The sequence below is a fragment of the Psammomys obesus genome, unplaced genomic scaffold, assembly GCF_907164565.1.
Source record: "Psammomys obesus unplaced genomic scaffold, mPsaObe1.curated_primary_1811, whole genome shotgun sequence".
In the NCBI taxonomy this organism is placed as follows: domain Eukaryota; kingdom Metazoa; phylum Chordata; class Mammalia; order Rodentia; family Muridae; genus Psammomys; species Psammomys obesus.
This window is the reverse complement of record NW_026596095.1, coordinates 7,749,546-7,768,047: the sequence shown is the minus strand read 5'-3', so window position 1 is coordinate 7,768,047 and position 18,502 is coordinate 7,749,546. Positions and strand designations below refer to the sequence as shown.

Genomic DNA, 18,502 nt, shown 5'->3' with positions numbered 1-18,502 from the left:
GGCAAACACCTTTACCTGCTGAGCCATTTCTTGTTGGTCTCTGACAAGTACTTAATTACAACAGCAACAGGTAATTTTCCCCCAAGGTCTTAAGTCTCATGTAGGGCAATTTGGTAGCATCCTTAAAAATTAAAAAAAAGAAAAACAAAAAATACTTTACCTAGTTCTTTTATTTATAGCAGTCACATAGCCAGATGTATTCAGGCATGAAATGTGACTTAGAAACAATGAAATTAATTGCAAAACTGTTCACAAAATTAACATAAAGGCCACCTAAGGACTAATTACTATGACTAGTTAAATAAAGTATGATTTACTTGGTGGAATACATAGCCATCTAGAAAGATCAAGACAGTTCTTAACTCTGCAATGTGTATTTTTATCTTTTAGATAATGAAGATACATATTTTTAAGATGCAAAATAATACCAGATAAATAGCGATTATCACCTTTGTGTAAAAACAAACAAACAAACAAATATTTTTGTCCTAGTTTAGGTTCCAGTTGCTGTAATAAAATACAGAAGCAGCTTTTGGGGAGGAAGGGTTTATTCCTTTTACTATTCCAGGTGACACTCTTCATCACTATTCTATTGCTGTGAAGAGATACCATGACCAGGACGACTTATAAAAAGAAGCATTTAATTATTGCCTTGCTTAGACTTTCAAGAGGGTAAGCCCATGACCATCATGGTGGGGGAGTATAGAGGCAGACAGGCAGGCAGCAGTAGCTGAGAACTTATTCACAAACAGTAGGCAGAGAGTAAGACAGGGACTCAAAGCTCACCTCCAATGATACCTTTCCTCCAACAAGTCCTTACCTTCTTATCCTTCCCCAAAAGTCTACTAGTTGGGGAACAAGTATTCAAATATATGTGTTGAGGGGTGGTCTTGGGTGCTGTTTATTCAGATGCTGATTTCTGTACCCAGATATCTGGCTACAGACTGGGTTGTGGGCAGTGTCATTATTATGGAAGCATCTCCTGTCTCAATGTTGTGTAAAACTGTTCTCCACCATCACTGATAGGTCAATAAAGAGTTGAACAGCCTGTAGCTGGACAGGAGAGTTGAGGCAGGGCTTGCAATTCCAAGAGGGGGAGATAGAAAGGAAGAAAATTGAGGAGAAGGTCCCCAAGATAGTTCACCATGAGAGAGTCTCCTTGAAGACACAGATGAAGCAGGAACAGCCAAATCAAGAAGTTGGTAGGTAACAGGGCATATGGCTGGAAAGTAGGCCAGGGAAGCTTTGCTGGATCCAAATACACGAATATCTGCCCACATTATAGTGCTTGAGGCTTACTAATTAATGCAATAAGTTTCTGTGTCATTATTTAAGATCCCATATCTATAATTTTACATACATGAGCCTCTGGGAGCTATTCTCATTCAGACCACTGCACAATCTGTCATTGGTGGGAAATCAAGGGAACATGAATTTGAAGGAGATAGTTACATCCACTGTCAGAGCAGAGAGAGAATGAAAACATATAAATCCACTACTCAGCTCACTCTCTCTACACTCTAGGACCTAACCCCAGGTCCCACAGTGGGCTGCATCTTCCCACTCAATTAATGTGATGGAGTCAGTCCCCCACAGACATGCTCACAAGCCAGCTTGCTACAGACAGTCCCTCGCTGAGACTCTCTTCCCAGATGGTTCTAGACTGTGTCAAGTCGACAGTTAAATCAACCATCACAATGTCAATACAGGTGTTAGAATGTGTCTGAAAAATATATGTGACAAAGCAGCAAGCTGGGTGGCTAAGGAATGTGAAACTCATCCTGGGGGACAGGTTCCTGTAACATATGTGTTCTTCTTGTAATAGATTTATTGGTACATAGTTCACATGCTCCAGAAGTCATGAGCATCAGGTTTCAATTGTGTGGGAGTATATTTGGAAAACTGTACAACCCTTACAACATTGCAGTTTGGGATCATTTCTTTTATCTTGGAAAGAAACTTTATGCCTACTTACATCTGTTTTATATCCCCATTCCCAGGGCTCAGCGACCCGGTATCTGCCTTCTGTCTCTGTTTTCCTCTTCCAGGGTGTTTGCTTGTGCTTTTATAGCTTTTGAATTTCCTTTCTTTCTACTTTGAGTTCATAGCTATTCAAAAATAAAATATTATCTAATTGGTATGTTTATTCTTTTCTCTTGTCATGCTGAAAAAGTTAAATGATACTTTTCAGTACTCTAAGCAGACCGTGGCGGGGCTAAGAATAAAATTCTCATGTTTTGAACATGGTCCTATTTCCTATTTTTATTGTATCAATATTAGACCTCATTTTGGCTTAGGCTATGCTGAAATTTAGATTTAATCATTGTTCACATAAGTGAAAAATCTCCGTAAAAGGTCAAAACATTTACCATTCAGATGAGAAAGAACAATCATTATACTGAAAGAAGATATGGGTATGAAAATAATACTGTCCAGCCACTTCACTTTTTATTGCCTTATTCTGTTAGGAGTCCATTAACATGGATTGAATCTTGTCAGCGATTACAAAGGCCGCCATCCTCTACTGTTGAGATTAATAATCTAGCCAATGGTTAGCCCATAAAACCACACAGACTGAGATATGGGTGGGATATTACAAGTTTACCTGTGACCTTTTCCCTGGTTTGTTCATTCCTACACGTGCCAATCTGATTTCACCACTGATCTTCGTGAAGAATCTCTGTACAGGTATATCTATATGTGGATATTGGGCTATGGAAAGTTTCAAAAGCCCTGCTCTTTCTACAAAGAATCATACCAGTGATAATATTATCAACAAGAACAAAAGCCACCACCACCACCACCACTACCATCATCATCACCACCACCACCACTACCACCATCACCGAACAACAATCAGGGTGTGAGTAGCACCCTTTGTGAAGCATTTACTGCAGCCAGTCAAGTCATTTGACTTCATAACTGTCTAGGATGATGACATCACTTTTAATCTTTTCATCCTTCATCCCTGGGTTTTGATGAACATGTTCAGTGTCACATAGCTAATAAATGGAACATCTCAAATGTGAAGCCAGGCTTTCATGTATGTTTTTGTGATTCACACAGGGAATACGGTCTTATCTCACCACCAAGTACCTACAATTGAAGACGATACCAGACTCTATGTGTGTTATTTTATGCATCTGTTTAAAATGGGGGGGGGCACAAACAAGTGAGGTGGCAGAAAGCATTTGTATACTCTAACATTTGGGGATATGGAAAAATGAGCATGAGAGTGAGGACAAGTGAGTTAGCATTGGTTAGAGAGAATGAAAATGTCAAAATGGCCTAGACAAAGTCACTCTTTTTTTTTTCCATAGAACCCAAGGTCTTTTTTTTTCATTGAACCAATTTATCTTTTAATTAATTTATTTTACAATTTATTCATTTTGTAGCCCAGCTGTAGACTCCTCCCTCATCCTCTCCCAATCCCTCCCTCCTCACCACATCTCCTCCCATGCCCCTCCCCCAGTCCACTGATAGGGGAGATCCTCCTCCTCTTCCCTCTGAACCTAGCCTATCAGTTTCATCAGGACTGGCTGCATTATCTTCCTAGGTGGCCTGGTAAGGCTGTTCCCCCCTTAGGGGGAGGTGATCAAAGAGTCTGCCACTGAGTTCATGTCAGAGACAGTCCCTACTCCCCTTACTAAGTTACCCACTTGGATACTGAGCTGCTATGTGCAGAACTGAAGGTCTTAATATGGGGTATATATGGGGTTTTGCTATTATGTATTTGTATAATAGCCTTAACCAAGTTTGGTTTTGGAAAATGTTCGCTGGATGCCAGCACCCTCCTTCACTCTGTAGTACCTCCTCCCACACTCACCAACTGCGTTTCTCCAGGTGTTCCCAATGCCTCCTCTAGATCTGCCCATGACACTGTCGGGAAAACCTCTTGCCCCTGATAGTTGGAATTTCACTTCACCAAAGGATAGATTGTACACCATTTTTAAGTGATTAGTCAGAACCTGGCCCCAACTTCTATTGTACAGACCTGTACAAGCATCTTCTTTATACAACCTATGCTAAGTTAACCTCACATTACTAGTATATTAGCCACAACCAGAGATTCACAATAACTAATAAAAATGGAGTGACTGTAAAAACATGCTAAGGAAAGCCTTGGGAATGTGTTAAAATATCTCGTTGCATTTCCAAGGAAGCACTTTACAACTTCTTGGCATATATGAATTAGCATAACCACTACGCTTGTGTTTTGGACCACTGTTGCGTAAAATAAGGAACTCTTGCACACACAAACCCGGAGATAACATGACACAAACTAAGGAGAGATATCTGTCTAATGAAAAAACTAAGTGGAAGATAGCATATTCAGCCTTGATACACTAAACATAGGAATGACTCATGTGCTGATTGGACAGAGAGGCGTAGAGAAGATTTCATTACGCTGTATTCAGAATGATACATAATTTAAGACTTATAAATTGTTTATTTCTAGATCTTACAGTTAATATTTCCTAGCCATGGTTTACCCCTGAACACATGGATGAAACTGAAACCTCCAGTAGATGCCCAAGGGAGCCAACTTACATTATATCCTATACTCTTATTTCTTCACTACTTTTTAAAATCTAGTACTTCATGTGTCTTGACTTGTGAGCTACCTGAAATATTTTCTACAGAGTGTGAACTTAAATAAGCCAACATGTTGACTATGTTGTATGTTTTTCCTTTTATACTTAATTGGGAGGAAAAATAAAGAATATATTTCAGTGACCACCTGACATTTGATAGGAGAAATTCTGTTCCTCTTTTCACAGTTTGTGTTTCCGAGATAAAGGAAGACCCAATTAGTCAATGTTGATTGCGCCAATGTGAGAAATATAGAGCATGAATGAAATAGAGAGGGTATTCCTTCCTCCCTTTGGGAGCATACAGATTTAATTGTTGAGAGAAACTATGAGAACAAAACCACAACACATGAGAAACTATTATTAATGGAAATGACAATTGGTTCTTTATGTATCATAAGTCAATAGGGTAGACAAAAGAGAGGCGTTATAGGAAATTAGATTTTTAAAAAGAATTGACAGTCCCTGAGGCAAATCAAGAATACTCGACCGGGTGGTAGCTTTGAAACGTTCTTATAGCAGCTCTTTCTCTCTGTGTGTGTGCTTGCTTTTGAAATAAGGTCTCCCGAAGTTGCCCAGGCTGACATCATCCTCTGGAGTAGCTGGGGCCAGGTTCTGACTAATCACTTAAAAATGTTGTACAATCTACCCTTCGGTGAATCGAAATTCCAGCTGGCGAGGGCAAGAGGCTTTCCTGAAGGTGTCATGGGCAGATCTAGCGGAGGCATTGGAAACACCTGGAGAAACACAGTTGGTGAGTGTGGGAGGAGGTACTACAGAGTGAAGGAGGGTGCTGGCACTAGTGTCATCCAGCGAACATTTTCCAAAACCAAACCTGGTTAACGCTATTACACAAATACATAATAGCAAAACCCCATATATACCCCATACTATGATATTAAGACCTTGAGTACTATGGAAAAAAAGAGTGACTTTGTCTAGGCCATTTTAACATTCTCTCTAACCAATGCTAACTCAACTGTCTTCACTCCCATCCTCACTTTTCCACATCCCCAAAAGTTGGAGCATACACTTTCTGGCACCTTGCTCAGCGAGTAACTATTCTCATGTAGGGAACTGGGAATATGTTGTGTGTTTGTGTAAAAAAAACAGGTGCACAATAATTACTAACCAAAATGCGAATCTTTTTTTTTTTCCTTCCACTTGGCCTGATTGATTCCAGGTTCGGAAGCAAACTCCAATCAGACGTGCTCTCCTTGTTTAGGAAGTACTGTTTTTTTTACTAGGCGATGGAACTCGTTCAGCAGGGTAAGCCTTTTGAGGATGGACAGTTTGTAAACACGGTGTAGGATGCAGTCATAAAGGATTTTCTCTAGGGCTGAGCCGGTGCAGGGTCACCTGGCTGGGGCTGGGATTGGCCTTTGTGGAAGGAGGTAATCCATCTTGGGGTTGGAGGGAAAAGTGCAAGCTCCCTGAGAGCAATCCTGCAGCCCGGGCCAGCCCGAGGCATACAGGGTGCAGGCTGGAGGCCGTCCCACTTACACCGCCCACGGAAGGGAACCCGGGACGCCCAGCCCGCCACTGCAGCAGGCGCGTCGCAGAGGGCGGGAGCAAGCGCGCGGGCAGGCGGAGGCAGCCAACGGCGGAGGCGCCCACTCCCCCGGTCCCTGTGCCCAGCCGCTCGTCTCCCGCCGCCGGGCGCCCGCGCGCTCGGCTCTTTCCGCCGCCGCGCGCTGCCCCGTGCGCTCCGCCACCTTCGGCAATTTCCGTCGGGCCCTGGCCGCCATTTTCTCGCCGCTTGTGTGGCTCGCTGGCTGCGTGGCTCGGTTCTTGGGAGCGAAGCTTTGTCCGGTTCGGCAATGGACGGGTAGGCGCCGGAGCCCGGGAGGAGATGGGGGACGGAGAGGAGGCCCGCGGGACCGCGGCCGGGGTCGGGGTCGGGTCGGGGAGCCGCGCTCGGGCGGCCCCTCCCAGGCCGCGCCGCCGTTACCCAACCCCCCGCCCCATCCACACACACACACACACACACACACACACATACACACACACACACCCCTCCCCGGGCTCCCCTAGCCGCTCCGGCGAGCGGCGCGAACCGCAAGCCGGGGCTGGGAGGCCGGGGAGGCCTCGGGGCTGCTGTGGGGACTCGGCGGGGCCGGGCGGCGGGGGCCGGGGCGGGAAGCCCGCTGCGGCCCTGCCCCCTCGGGAGCCATGTCGGCGCCGCGGGGGGACCCGAACCCCGCGGCGGCGGCGGCTCCGGCGCGGGCGCGAACGGGCGGGCCGAGCCCGGGGAGGCCTGTGCGGAGGCCCGAGGCCCGCCGTCCCCGGCCTCTCCCGAAGCACCGCGGCGGGATCGCCGAGTGGGAGCCGCGGGGAAGGGGAGGGCGCGTGGCGGCGGGAGAGAGGAGGGCACATGTCACACTCCTTTGTTTTCATCCGAGTCTGGGAGCGGGGGCGGGAGGCCACGGAAATGCCTGTACAACAAAAAAATTCAAGGCTTGGCCCAGAGGGCCCGGGAATTAAACCATAAACAAAACAAAACGCCGTGAAGTGTTTGAGGCAGCATCAGTCACATGGGCAGAGGCCACCAAGCCATGCATGGCAGAGACAAGAGCAGATAATCCACACGAGTCTGTCTCCCCCCCCCCCTTCCCCTACTTTTCTTCTAGTGGAGAAAAAAACACAACTGAAAACAAAAAAGCCCAAGCAAACATGGGACAGAGTCAAGTTGCATCTTTGAGAGCCTGGTCAGGAAGATAGGATGCTGAGTTGGAGGAGAGCTGGGAGAAAAGATGAGGACCAATGTAGCGCCCCTGTTAACTCCACATCTCAAATGACTCAGTTCAACTCATTGTTCAGAGAAGGGGTTACAGTTCTGGTTAAAAATAGGACACTGCTTACAGCCCTTGTAAGGGAAGGGGGATTAAAAGATTCATTTAACATGAACATTTATTAAAATGAGTGTTAGTATTTGAAGAATCTAAAAGTAAAGGCCGAGTTTAAGTTGGTGATCAGTCTAGAGTTATTTGATGTTTGTAAGAGATAATGAAAAGTTAACAGACCTTAGAAATCATTGCCACAAAGTATCTTATTGGGATATTATTTTCCACATGAAATGTAGATTCAGACATGTTCGGAATTCCCTCCAGACAATTGTTGGCACAACTTGAGCAGAAATTTCATGTTTTCCAATTCCCAGATTCTCTCTAGATTACCAAAGAACTTGAGTTCTGTTGGTAATGTGAGTATACAGGCACTGTAGGAATGGCTTAGTGTTCTGGATTTTCATCTTGCTGTTAAAGGTTCTTGAACGTTTCTTTAAACTGACAAACATGTTGTGTTTCAAAGTTTTTTTTTTTTTTAAATCCAAGTAAATAATAGTTTTTAAAAAAGTATCAGTGAGCATCTGTGTATTTGTTTTTCTAACTGCATTGCCAGTGTCTGTAGAATTTATGAACAATCTTATAAATTTTGAAGTTAAGCAGTGATCATAAGAGGAATAAGAGGTTGACACTATTGTTTTTTTTTTTTTTTTCCTTTACAGAATTGTCACTGAGGTTGCTGTTGGTGTGAAGGTAGGAGATTTTTTTGTTTGAAAGTAAAATGAAAATTAGGAATGTTGAATACTATCAAGAGTGGAAAATTTCAGTTAGCCTTGACAACAAAACCCAAGCATAAAATATTTCCTTTAATTTGTAAAGTCAGAATCTATAACAACTATACAGTTGGATAGTGTTAATGACTGTGGGCTTTGATAATAAGCTGATTTTTAAAAATTCCTTAAATAGTGTTAACTTTGTAAGTTCAAGACAGTGTGACTCTGATTAAAGTGAAATGTGTGTGTTAGGAATGAATCACATTGGAAATACCAAAGAAGAAAGTTGTTTAAGTACTTTCAGCTTGAGTCAATAAAGAGCTGTTTTGTTTGGAGTAGGTTTTCGCTCACTTCTTGGGTAGGAAAACTGCTCAGCCTTCACAGTTGACTCCATACTCACCATCTGGCACTTCCTTGAAGGCATAGATCTTTGAATATCTTGGTGTATTACAGATTTTTGGTTGCAAGCCTGTCTGCTCTGTTAGGGCATATTTCTTGTCTTTTAGCTTATGCCCAAGCCTGTAATAAGGAGATTTCTCCTGTTTCCTCAACCATAATTATAAGTATAAATATAAGACCCCTCAAATATAAATACCCTTGGGAGAACTGTTAGTATTACTGTATTAGTGAAATTGACCACCAGTATTTTTCTTGGATCTTAAAAAAATTATGTTCATGGTTGTTTAATCTTTAGGAAGGGTTAGGAGTTGTTAACATGTTTTCTTTCTAATAATGAACTAGATGTCTGTGCTTTAATATTATGTTCTTTCTTGAACTTCATAATGTATAGAACATTTAGTTTTATTGACAGTCATTTTCCAAGTTGAGATAGTTAAGAGCTTTGGAGTCAGGAAATAAATAGTTCAAGAGTACAAAATGTGTTGATGGTGGTAGATATTCTGCAAATAGATTTATTTTGTTTATTCTAAAAAGAATAAATGATACAAGGTACTCTGTAAGAATGAGTTAATAAGTCTGTGTTCTATTACTAGCAGATAAGTAAAGTTTGCTCACTAAACTTCCTGAGTAGTCAGGAAAAAAGGGAGGAGAATTCAACTAAATTGCCTGGGAAGGATTTGTTGGCATTACTAGCATTCTGTATTGTTTAAGGAGAAACGATTAAATTGTACAAAAATATATACTACCAATTTTAAAAAGTTATTTAATATAAAGGTGCAAAGTTTAAATTAATTTTATATCACTTTCTAGAATATTGGTTAAACACTTTTGTTGGTGTCAGAATTATGTATGAACACTTAAACTTTTGTAAAAGTAAAATAATTTTAAGAAAAATATTATACGCATGTTTAAAATAATTGAAAATGTAGCATGCATTTCTGCTTGTGTAGGTGTTTTTTAAATTTTCACATTTTAGAAAATTACTGATTTACATATTAACCCACTTGTCTTATTTTTGTACACATCCATTGTATTCTGACCCAATCTTGACCTTTTCAAATGTTTATTTTAATATATGAATTTAATTGCCTGTATTTAAATTATGGAGTGTTTTGAATATACACACTTGTGAAGCCACTGCTGCAATCGAGGTAGAACTTGTTACTCCTAGAAATGCTGTCTTGCCCCCTTCTGTGTTTCTTTCCCCCAGAAGCCAGTGCCCTGCTGTCACTAGATTTACTTGTATTTTTAGAATGTTAATTAAATGGAATGGGAGGGCTTCTGCTCTGTCATACTCAGCGAAGTTTTCGAGTTATTTACGCGAGTATTAGTAGCATAACGCTATATGGTAATTAAAAACTTGTAGTGGGCATTTGTGTTTGGGGGTAGTAGAGGCTTGCTAGGAACATTTCTCTACATTTTTGTGTAGACATATGCTTTTATTTCTCTTGGGGTCCATTGTTAAGAATGGCTGAATTGTGTTAGGCATATGTTTAACTGATTGAGAAACTGCAGCCTCTTTTCCACAGTGGCTGTACCATCTTGTACCAACAGGGTATGAAAATATCAGTTCCTCCAGAGACGTCTTCAGTGTTCTGTGGGTGTGAAGTGATATTTTAATTCTGATTTTAATTTGTATTTCTTCGTGGTATCTATTATAAACATTTTCAGCGTGCCTTTTGTCAGCTGTTGTTCTACCTCTTCTTCCTCCTCTTTTTTTTTTTTTTTTTTTGAGACAAGATTTCACTGTATAGAGCAGGTTTGCCTCCAGCTAGAGATCTGCCTGCCTCTGCCTCCAAAGTGCTTGGATTAAAGGAATTTATTAAGTAGCTTAATAGGCTGTTGTCTTAGAGTTTCTATTGCTGTGAAGATGCACTGTGACCAAGACAACTCTTATAAAGGAAAATTTGATTGGGGCTGCCTTACAGACTAAGGTTTAGTCCTGCATAGTGGCAGGCAGGTAGACATAGTGCTGAAGAAGAAGCAGAGAGAGGGAGAGGGGGCAGAGAAAGACAGAGACTGGGAGAGGAGATAGTGTCAAAGACACAGAGAGACTGGCCCTGGCTTGAATACTTGAAACCTCAAAGTTCATCCCTGGGCACACCCGAATTTTTTCAAATAATGGCCTTCCCTATGAGTCTGTGGGGCCATTTTCATTCAGATTGCCACAGCTGTGGTTCAGACGGCCAGTGAAACAATGGCCATCTTCTGGACAGTCTAAGGATTCAAGTTCAGTCCAGGAGGCTTTCAGTTTCAGCTGTCTTGTGTGTATGTTGGAATCCTGAAGGAGCAGGCTTTAAATCCAGTGAAGTAATGCCTCAGCAGGATATATGAACTTGTCTTTGAGAATGAGGGCAGGCAGTCCAGAAGCAAAAACTTCTTTCTTCCATGTCCTTCATGTAGGCTGCCACCTTCCGACTTCAAAAGATCTGGATTTAGGGTGGGTCTTCTTACCCTCTGATGAATTAATCAAGAAAAATCCCTTACAGATATACCCAGCATCTTGGAGTTTGGTTAAGTCCAGGTGTAGTCAGCTTGACAACTAAGAATAGCCATTACACCTAGCTTGTTTATTGACATTTTGTTCATGTTTTTAAGATAGTGTTTTACTTTTGGGTTTTGACAGCCTTCATTCTGGACGTGTCTTTATCAGTAGCGTGCACAAATTTTCTATCACCTTCCATTCTCTACACATTGCCTTTGAAAATGGCAAAAAGATCTTCAAAAAATGGTAAACTCCATTTTAGTTGGCCAACTTTTTCTTTTATGGATGGTGCAGTTTGTCCTGTCTAAGCCTTTCCTAACCTAAAATGACTTGTTTTCTGAGCGTTTTCATTTCAGTTAAATACTTAGGTTTCTCCTGCATTTAGAATTCAATTATTTTCAGTATCTTTGTTTTGTTACATTAAAAACAGACACATACACACAATCACCTAAAAGAAAATAGAAAGGGAGAAAGATGGTGAAAGAAATAGACGAAGCCTACAACATGAGAAGCAGGAAAAGGAGAGATAAAAGTAAAGAGTCCCATAAATCAGAGGTTGAGTTAATCCTTCTAAAAAAGTCTAAAGCATGGATTGGAAATTCTTACTTCCTCAGTGGTGCCACACTCCTGTAATCCCAGCACTTGGGAGGCAGAGGCAGGTGTATCTTTGTGAGCAGGTGTATCTTTGTGAGTTCGAGGCCAGCCTGGTCTAGACAAGAGAACCCCTGTCTCGAAAAACCAAAAAAAAAAAAAAAAAAAAAAAAATTCTTGTTTCAGATGTGGGCATCAGTTTTTCCAGCAGTGTTTGCTAAAAGGAATGTTTTCATTAATTAACCTTGTAGCTTCGTCAAAAACATACACACGCGCACACACAAACACTGGCCTATATATGATTTTATTCCTATTGACCCATTATTATCTATCTGATGACAAAAGCATACTGTTTTAAGCACTAGTTTCATACTGACTCTTGAAATCAGGTTGCTTTGGTTAACCGACTTTGTCAGAGTTTTGGTCCTTCCGAGTTACAGAAAGCATGCTGGAATCTTACTGGACTTGGCTTGAATATGTGAAGCAAATTGAGGAAAATTGACAGCTTAATATTGATTTTATTTTTTTTTTTATCAATGACAAAATAGTTTCTCTTCACATGGGCCTTAAATTTATTTATTTTTGCATTATTCATTAAGATTTCACTGTAAAAGTTTAATATATTTTGTTTGTTTTGGGTTGGATTTATCCCTAAGTATTCCTAGTTTCTGTACTTATAAAGTGTTTTTAAGAGTTCAGCTTTAGTTGTTTGGTACAAGAGTTTAGAAATATTACGTTTGCATATTGTTGTATTCTGTACTCTTCCCAAATGCATTTTGTAAATTTGATGCTTGTTTTAGTTCCTAACAGTTTTCACTGATATCCACCTGTTTGGTTGCCATGTGTTTTTTTGTTTGTTTGTTTTTTATTTTTTGTTTTGTTTTTCTTTTTGTTGTTTTTCTTGTCTATAACTTGTTGTAAGTATTAAGTTGGATGGAAACGGTCAGCAGTGTTACTTTGTTCTTCCATTCAAGGTGAATATTCTTCCTTACTCAGGAATTTAAGTACTACAAACCTTCAGTTAAGGAGGGAATGACAAAGTGAAAACTCTAGGTCTTGGGTTTGTTTTGTCTGTGGGGAAGTTTAAGCTACATCCTGAGGGTGGGGATATTCAGGTTACTTACTTCTTCTTAGGTGACTTTCATAATTTGGTCTTATATAGAATTATATAGAATTTGGTCTTACATAGAATGTTAATTTATTTGCATGACATTGTTTATGATACACTATTATGATTTGTATTGTTTTTCTTCTTTGTGAGGTAGGCTATCACTATTATTTTTTTCAGGCCTAAAACTACTTAGACCAGGCCTGCCTTGAAGTCACAGATCTGTGTGTCTTGGAAGCTTGAATTGAAGTGTGTCACTGCACTCATTCCCCCGTTATACTTCCAATGGTTTAGAACCTGTAGTCACTTGAGCGCTCTGCTTTCTTGTTGATTTTTCATATTTTGTTTTGATTTTTTGTTTTGTTGATTTTATTAATGTTCTCACTTCAGTCTCATGAAATTTTGTTAATTTTTTGTTTTTTTATTTTTCTTCTGCTTTTTCCTCATGATAATTTGTTTTTCCTTTTTTTTTTTTTTTTTTGCTTTTGCTTTTTTGAGACAGGTTCTCACTACGTAGCCCTGTCTCAGAACTCATTGTGTAGACTTGATTGGCTTAGAACTTAAGTTGTGCTCCTCCTCTTTCCCCACCAAGTGCTGGGGGTCAAAGGCATGGGCTTTTTCTGCTATGTGGTTTTATTTACTTCTCTGTTGCTATGATAAACACCATAACTGGAAATGCGTCTTGGGGAAGAGTTTATTTGGCTTACAGATTACAGTCTGTCATTGAGGGAAGCCAGGACAGGAGCTAAAGGTAGGAACTAAAGCAGAGACCATTCAGGAATGCTGCTTTAACCAGAGTGTTGGTTTACCATAGCTTGCTCTGTCAGCTTTCTTACAGATCATGGGGCCACCTCTTCAGAGGTGGCAGGGGATGGGCTTATTTATTCAGTATGCCTTTTTCTGGTTCTTTCTGCCACTTAATAAACCATAGAACGCATAAAAGAGTATAATGTTCATGAAAAGTTAGCAGTTGTAACGAAGATTTAACTTCTGACAAATACTAAGTAATTTCAAACTTTTGGATGTGCTAATAGTTTTAAAGCTGTTGGTTAGTTTTGAGAGTCAGTGATTTTGAAAGGAAAACACTTACATAGGAAACAGCATAGGTACCTGGAAGTTGTCACAGTAACTGGGAAAGAGTTGATTTTGGTAAATCTCACATTTTAGCTATACGTTCAAGAGTCCTGTGATTTGAGCAGTAATCCTTTGTGATATTATCATATTAAAATACAGATTTATAGGGCGAACTCATGACAACTTTATGCTTAAGTGCTTTTTAAGTGAAAGCACTAACTTTATTTTCTTGTGTAGTGGTTCTCAACCTTCTAACCGAATACTGCAAACTTTAATACAGTTACTCATGTTGTGGCAACCCCCAACCATAAAATTAATTTTGCTTCTACTTTATAACAGTAATTTTGCTACTGTTATGAATCATAAATATCTGATATTCATGATTTGATATGTGACTCCTGTGAAAGTATCATTTGACCCCCAAAGGGGTTGGGCATCACAGGCTGAGAACTACTGCTCTAGTGCATTTCACCTATAACCAAAGAATGCTATAAAAAGCTTTGCCAGACAAATAGACCCATTTTTTGTCTTCTTGATCTTGAGCTCTTTTTGTATTTTTCATTAAAAATTCATCAAAAGTTAATGATTATCTATTGATTACATTGACACTACTTTTATACAGTAACATTTGAAACAACTCTTAATATCACAGATAGTTTTTCTTTTACATTAGGAACAAAGAAAAGCCAACATGTTGATTGATGTGTCTTAGACTTATTTTTATCGATAAAACTCATTTCCTATACCCTGTTCCTTGTAATTTCATTGTTAGAGAAACTGGGTCATCTGTACAATTTCCACCCTTCAGTATTCTTCTGATTATACCTTATTTCATGTTTCTCATATTTTCTTTATTAATTATGAACTTCTAAATTCGATGAAACTTGATCACATATAGGTTTAATCAAGAATATCTTGATATGCTCTGTGTCATTTCTGTTTTATTATTTCAGGAGGAACAGAATGTTTGGTTCATTTTGTGACATTAACATTCATCAGTAGTGTGAGATGTCAGCTTGACATACTCATTACAGAATGCGCCTATCATTTACTTTTAGCAACAAATGATTGTGTAGTCTTATTGGTACTGTGAAAATAATATATTCCTCATAATAAAGTCCTCCTTTAAGAACTTTGCTCATGAATTACTTATTTACATTGTAGCCGCATACCATTTTCAAAACTGAAGCAGGATAACTTTTACTCTTTCATAGTTTCATGTCTGTAATGAATTGTGGTTGTTCTCATTCCTGTTTTCCTTTCATTTTCTCCTCCCTCGTTTGCTGTAACCCTCCTTCCCAAGGAATCCCCCTCCTACTATTATATCTTTTTTTTTTCTTTTTTAATAACACACTGATCTTACTGGGATTGCTTGCATGCGCCTAGGTGGGAGGTTATTTATTGGAGTATGGCCAGCTTACCAATGTCTATACCACTAAAGAAAATGGTATCCCCCTCTTAGCAATCATTAACTGCTAGTACTCCCTTGGGGAAGGAGGGGTTGCGTCTCATAAGTCCCTCCCCCATCACAATTTTTCTGATGATCAACCTCCAGTGTAGTTAGTATGAGTTCATTTTTAGTTGTTACTACCATTTTGAAATCATACATTTTAACATTTACTATTTAATCTATTATAGTGAATATTCTTTTTAAATTGATATTTATTACATCTTGGGCAGGTGGAACTTCAAATACCAGTAACTTTGATATGTGGTTGAAGTATCTTTGTTCTAAAATTAATCAGCCATGCTTTTCAAAAGTCCCTGTGCTCAAAGTGTAGGAAATGTTCCTTAGCACAGTAATGAGGATACTGTGCTAAGATTGTTACTGTTTCAGAGTCCTTTCAGTGTTTTTTTTTTTTTTTTCTGACAGAAATAGATTATTGGCTCTTATTTCTCATCCATATTTAAAGTTATACTGTTTTTATTTATTTGATGTGTATGAGTGCTTTGCTAACATGTATGTATTTGTATCATGTGCATCCTAGAACTGGAGTTACGGGCAGTTGTGAATTGACATGTGGGTGCTAGGGATCAAACCCCAGACCTCTGCAAGAACAAGTGCTCAGTCATTGGGCCATCTTTGGAGGCTCCTGTTCTTATGTTTATATCTCTTGTCCCTGAAACAATCTTGCTTGCTAGTATTAATGTAGCACTTTAAAAAACTCTAGCTTTTTTAAAAGACACAAGTTTTCCAAAAGCACTGTTAATACACCGTTATTATTCAATATACTGTATGGTTTTATGTAGTCATGTTTTGTCTCTAGGGCATATGTCACAAAAGCATAGTATAATCTTTATTGAAATTACTCTCTGTTTTATCACCAAATTAATGGTAGATTTGTTTTCATTTTTAGATTTGAGTTTTAAAACTTATTAAATAAAAGGACCTGAAACAACCTACATTCAAAGAACCTTAGCTGACCCACTGCTTTGTATTCTCTTTATAGATGTATTTTCACTAGTTGATTGGTTTATCCAACTCATTTCATTACATTCAAGTATAAATTTCTATATTTTTTCCCACAATAGGTAGAAAGTATTTAGTTCATAATGTTTTATATCTTGACATTTTACTAAGTGATAGATATTTCCTAGATGACACTGCATGGCTGTAATAAGGAAACATGCTTTCTGTATTCTTTCACTGTCTCTGCTCTTGACAGTATGAAAAAATCTCTAGTATACTATATTTCTAGTATATTCTTTAGAGTAGCTGCTAAATATTAAATTTTTGGAACAATGGGTAATACAAATACAATTTTACAAGCTATTTCTAAATGCCTTTGTGGGGGTTGTTTTTGTTATTCAGAATATAAATGTCTGTGTCTCATAGTAAGAACAGACTGTGTAGTGCGTACCTATACCCCCAAGTGGGCAGGAGGGGAGACAGGGTCTCTAGGGCTTGCTGCTTCTCTGTTGTAGAACAAGTAGGTAAGCCCTAAGCCCCAGTGAGAGACCCTGTCTCAGTAAAAGAAAAAGTTGGTAGTGTTGCTAGTCTGGTGGGTGAGAAAGTATTCAAATACAGAATTAATTTGGATTTGTTTTACTATGAGGAAGATTAAATAGATTTTCAGCTTATGATTTATGCTTCCTGTGCCAAGATCTTCATGTTTTTAAGTCCATGTTTGAAGTTTAGATTTCTTTTTTGATTCAGTTATTTAAATTTTATTTTAAAATTTTATTTAGTTAAAAGAGTTGAATTTTATTGCATTTTTCATTTTCACTGTGCTTTTCATTAAAAATCTTAATGTACTTGGATAAACATGGGATGTATTGTAGAATTCATATTACAGTGAATTTCATGGACATTTAAATAAGTGAGAAAATATTAGGATGGTTTTGAAGGAATAAAATAGAGTTTTGAGACTCCTGTTTTTAACTTTTCCTGTGTCTGCCATGGTTGTCTGGCCAGAAAGAGTATGGCCCATGCCTTCTTTATATATTTCTGTCTTAAGATTGTACGTGTGTGTGTGTGTGTGTGTGTGTGTGTGTGTGTGTGTGTGTGGTGTTTAGAAAGCAAGTCTTGGGCCTAGATTTTAACAGTTAAGAATGCTTGCTACCCTTCCAGAGTACAACCAGGTTTGGCTCCCAGAATTCATGTCAGGCATCTTTATTAATTCATGTCAGGTAACTTTAGCTCCAGGTGATATGTCCAGGATAGTTTTATGACTGGACACAAGCTAGAGTCATCCTAAAGGAGGGAACCTCAATTGAGAAATATGCCACCATTAGATTCAGCTGTAGGCATTTTCTTTATGAGTGATTGATGGGAGAGTCCAGCCCATGGTAGGTGGTACTGGCCCTGGACTGGTGGTCTTAGTTTCTATAAGATTACCTTTCACCTTGTTGAGGCAGTGTCTCTCTATTAACTTCAGCCTAGGTGTCTGGAAGTTTCAGGACAGTTCTTGTCTCCTTCCATCTTCCTGTAGCAGTACAGGGATTACAGATCAGTGGCTCCACATTCACCTTTATATACATGGGTTCGGGGATCTGAACTCTTGTTAAGCTTATACCAATTTACCTGCTGATCCCTATTCCTGGCCGTGTGTGATATCTTAATCTACAATATTAATTGTTGTTTGTTCTGATTTGTTTCTCTCATCATTTGTTTTAGATGTTATTTCATAGACATAGCTCATTTGGAATGACTAAAGTGCCTCATTCTTACTCATTTTCTCCCTGGAAACTTTAATTGAATTAATTTACTAACAATATTTTTTAACACCTTCTCTACCACGTAAAATGTGAATGTTAATATATATGCATAGAATGTATGCTTTTTACCTCCCTCTGTATCTTAACACAGGTGTGTCCTGAGGATGTTTTAAAAATTCCTTTTCAATATGATTTTGTTGTGAAATGAAAAAGGCATGTAGTCATTTGGTCTTCCATGCACATTGGCTTATATTCTGCATCCAGGTAACCGTGTATTGAAAATAGTACCTCCAAATTGGTTGCATATGTGAAGACTTTTTCTTGTAAACAATTCAGTAAACCTGCTTTTTTTGTGTGTGCCATTTATATTGTATTATATAAGTAATTTAGAGACTTAGTATGTGTTAGAAGATGTGTATAGGTTATAAGCAATTATGTTGTGTCATACACAGGGCATGAACATTCACTTACTTTCATATGCCTGAGGATCTCAAAACTAATTTCTCCCAGATACTTGGGTGTAAATACATATATGTACA

The 18,502-nt window shown here is 39.1% G+C and overlaps 1 protein-coding gene across 4 annotated transcripts in view; it reads left to right on the top strand.

Moving 5' to 3' along the window:
- Positions 1 to 6,259: 6,259 nt before the first annotated feature.
- Ptbp2 (polypyrimidine tract binding protein 2) overlaps positions 6,260 to 18,502 on the top strand; it is a 58,237-nt gene continuing 45,994 nt past the window's right edge. The window contains exons 1-2 of one of the 4 annotated variants that reach the window (XM_055628169.1): positions 6,260 to 6,420; positions 8,098 to 8,128. In XM_055628169.1, coding sequence (XP_055484144.1) covers positions 6,413 to 6,420; positions 8,098 to 8,128 — 39 coding nt within the window. In that variant the 5' untranslated portion in view covers positions 6,260 to 6,412. The remainder of the gene's footprint in view (positions 6,421 to 8,097; positions 8,129 to 18,502) is intronic. The other 3 variants (XM_055628170.1, XM_055628171.1, XM_055628172.1) reach the window with 3 other exon arrangements.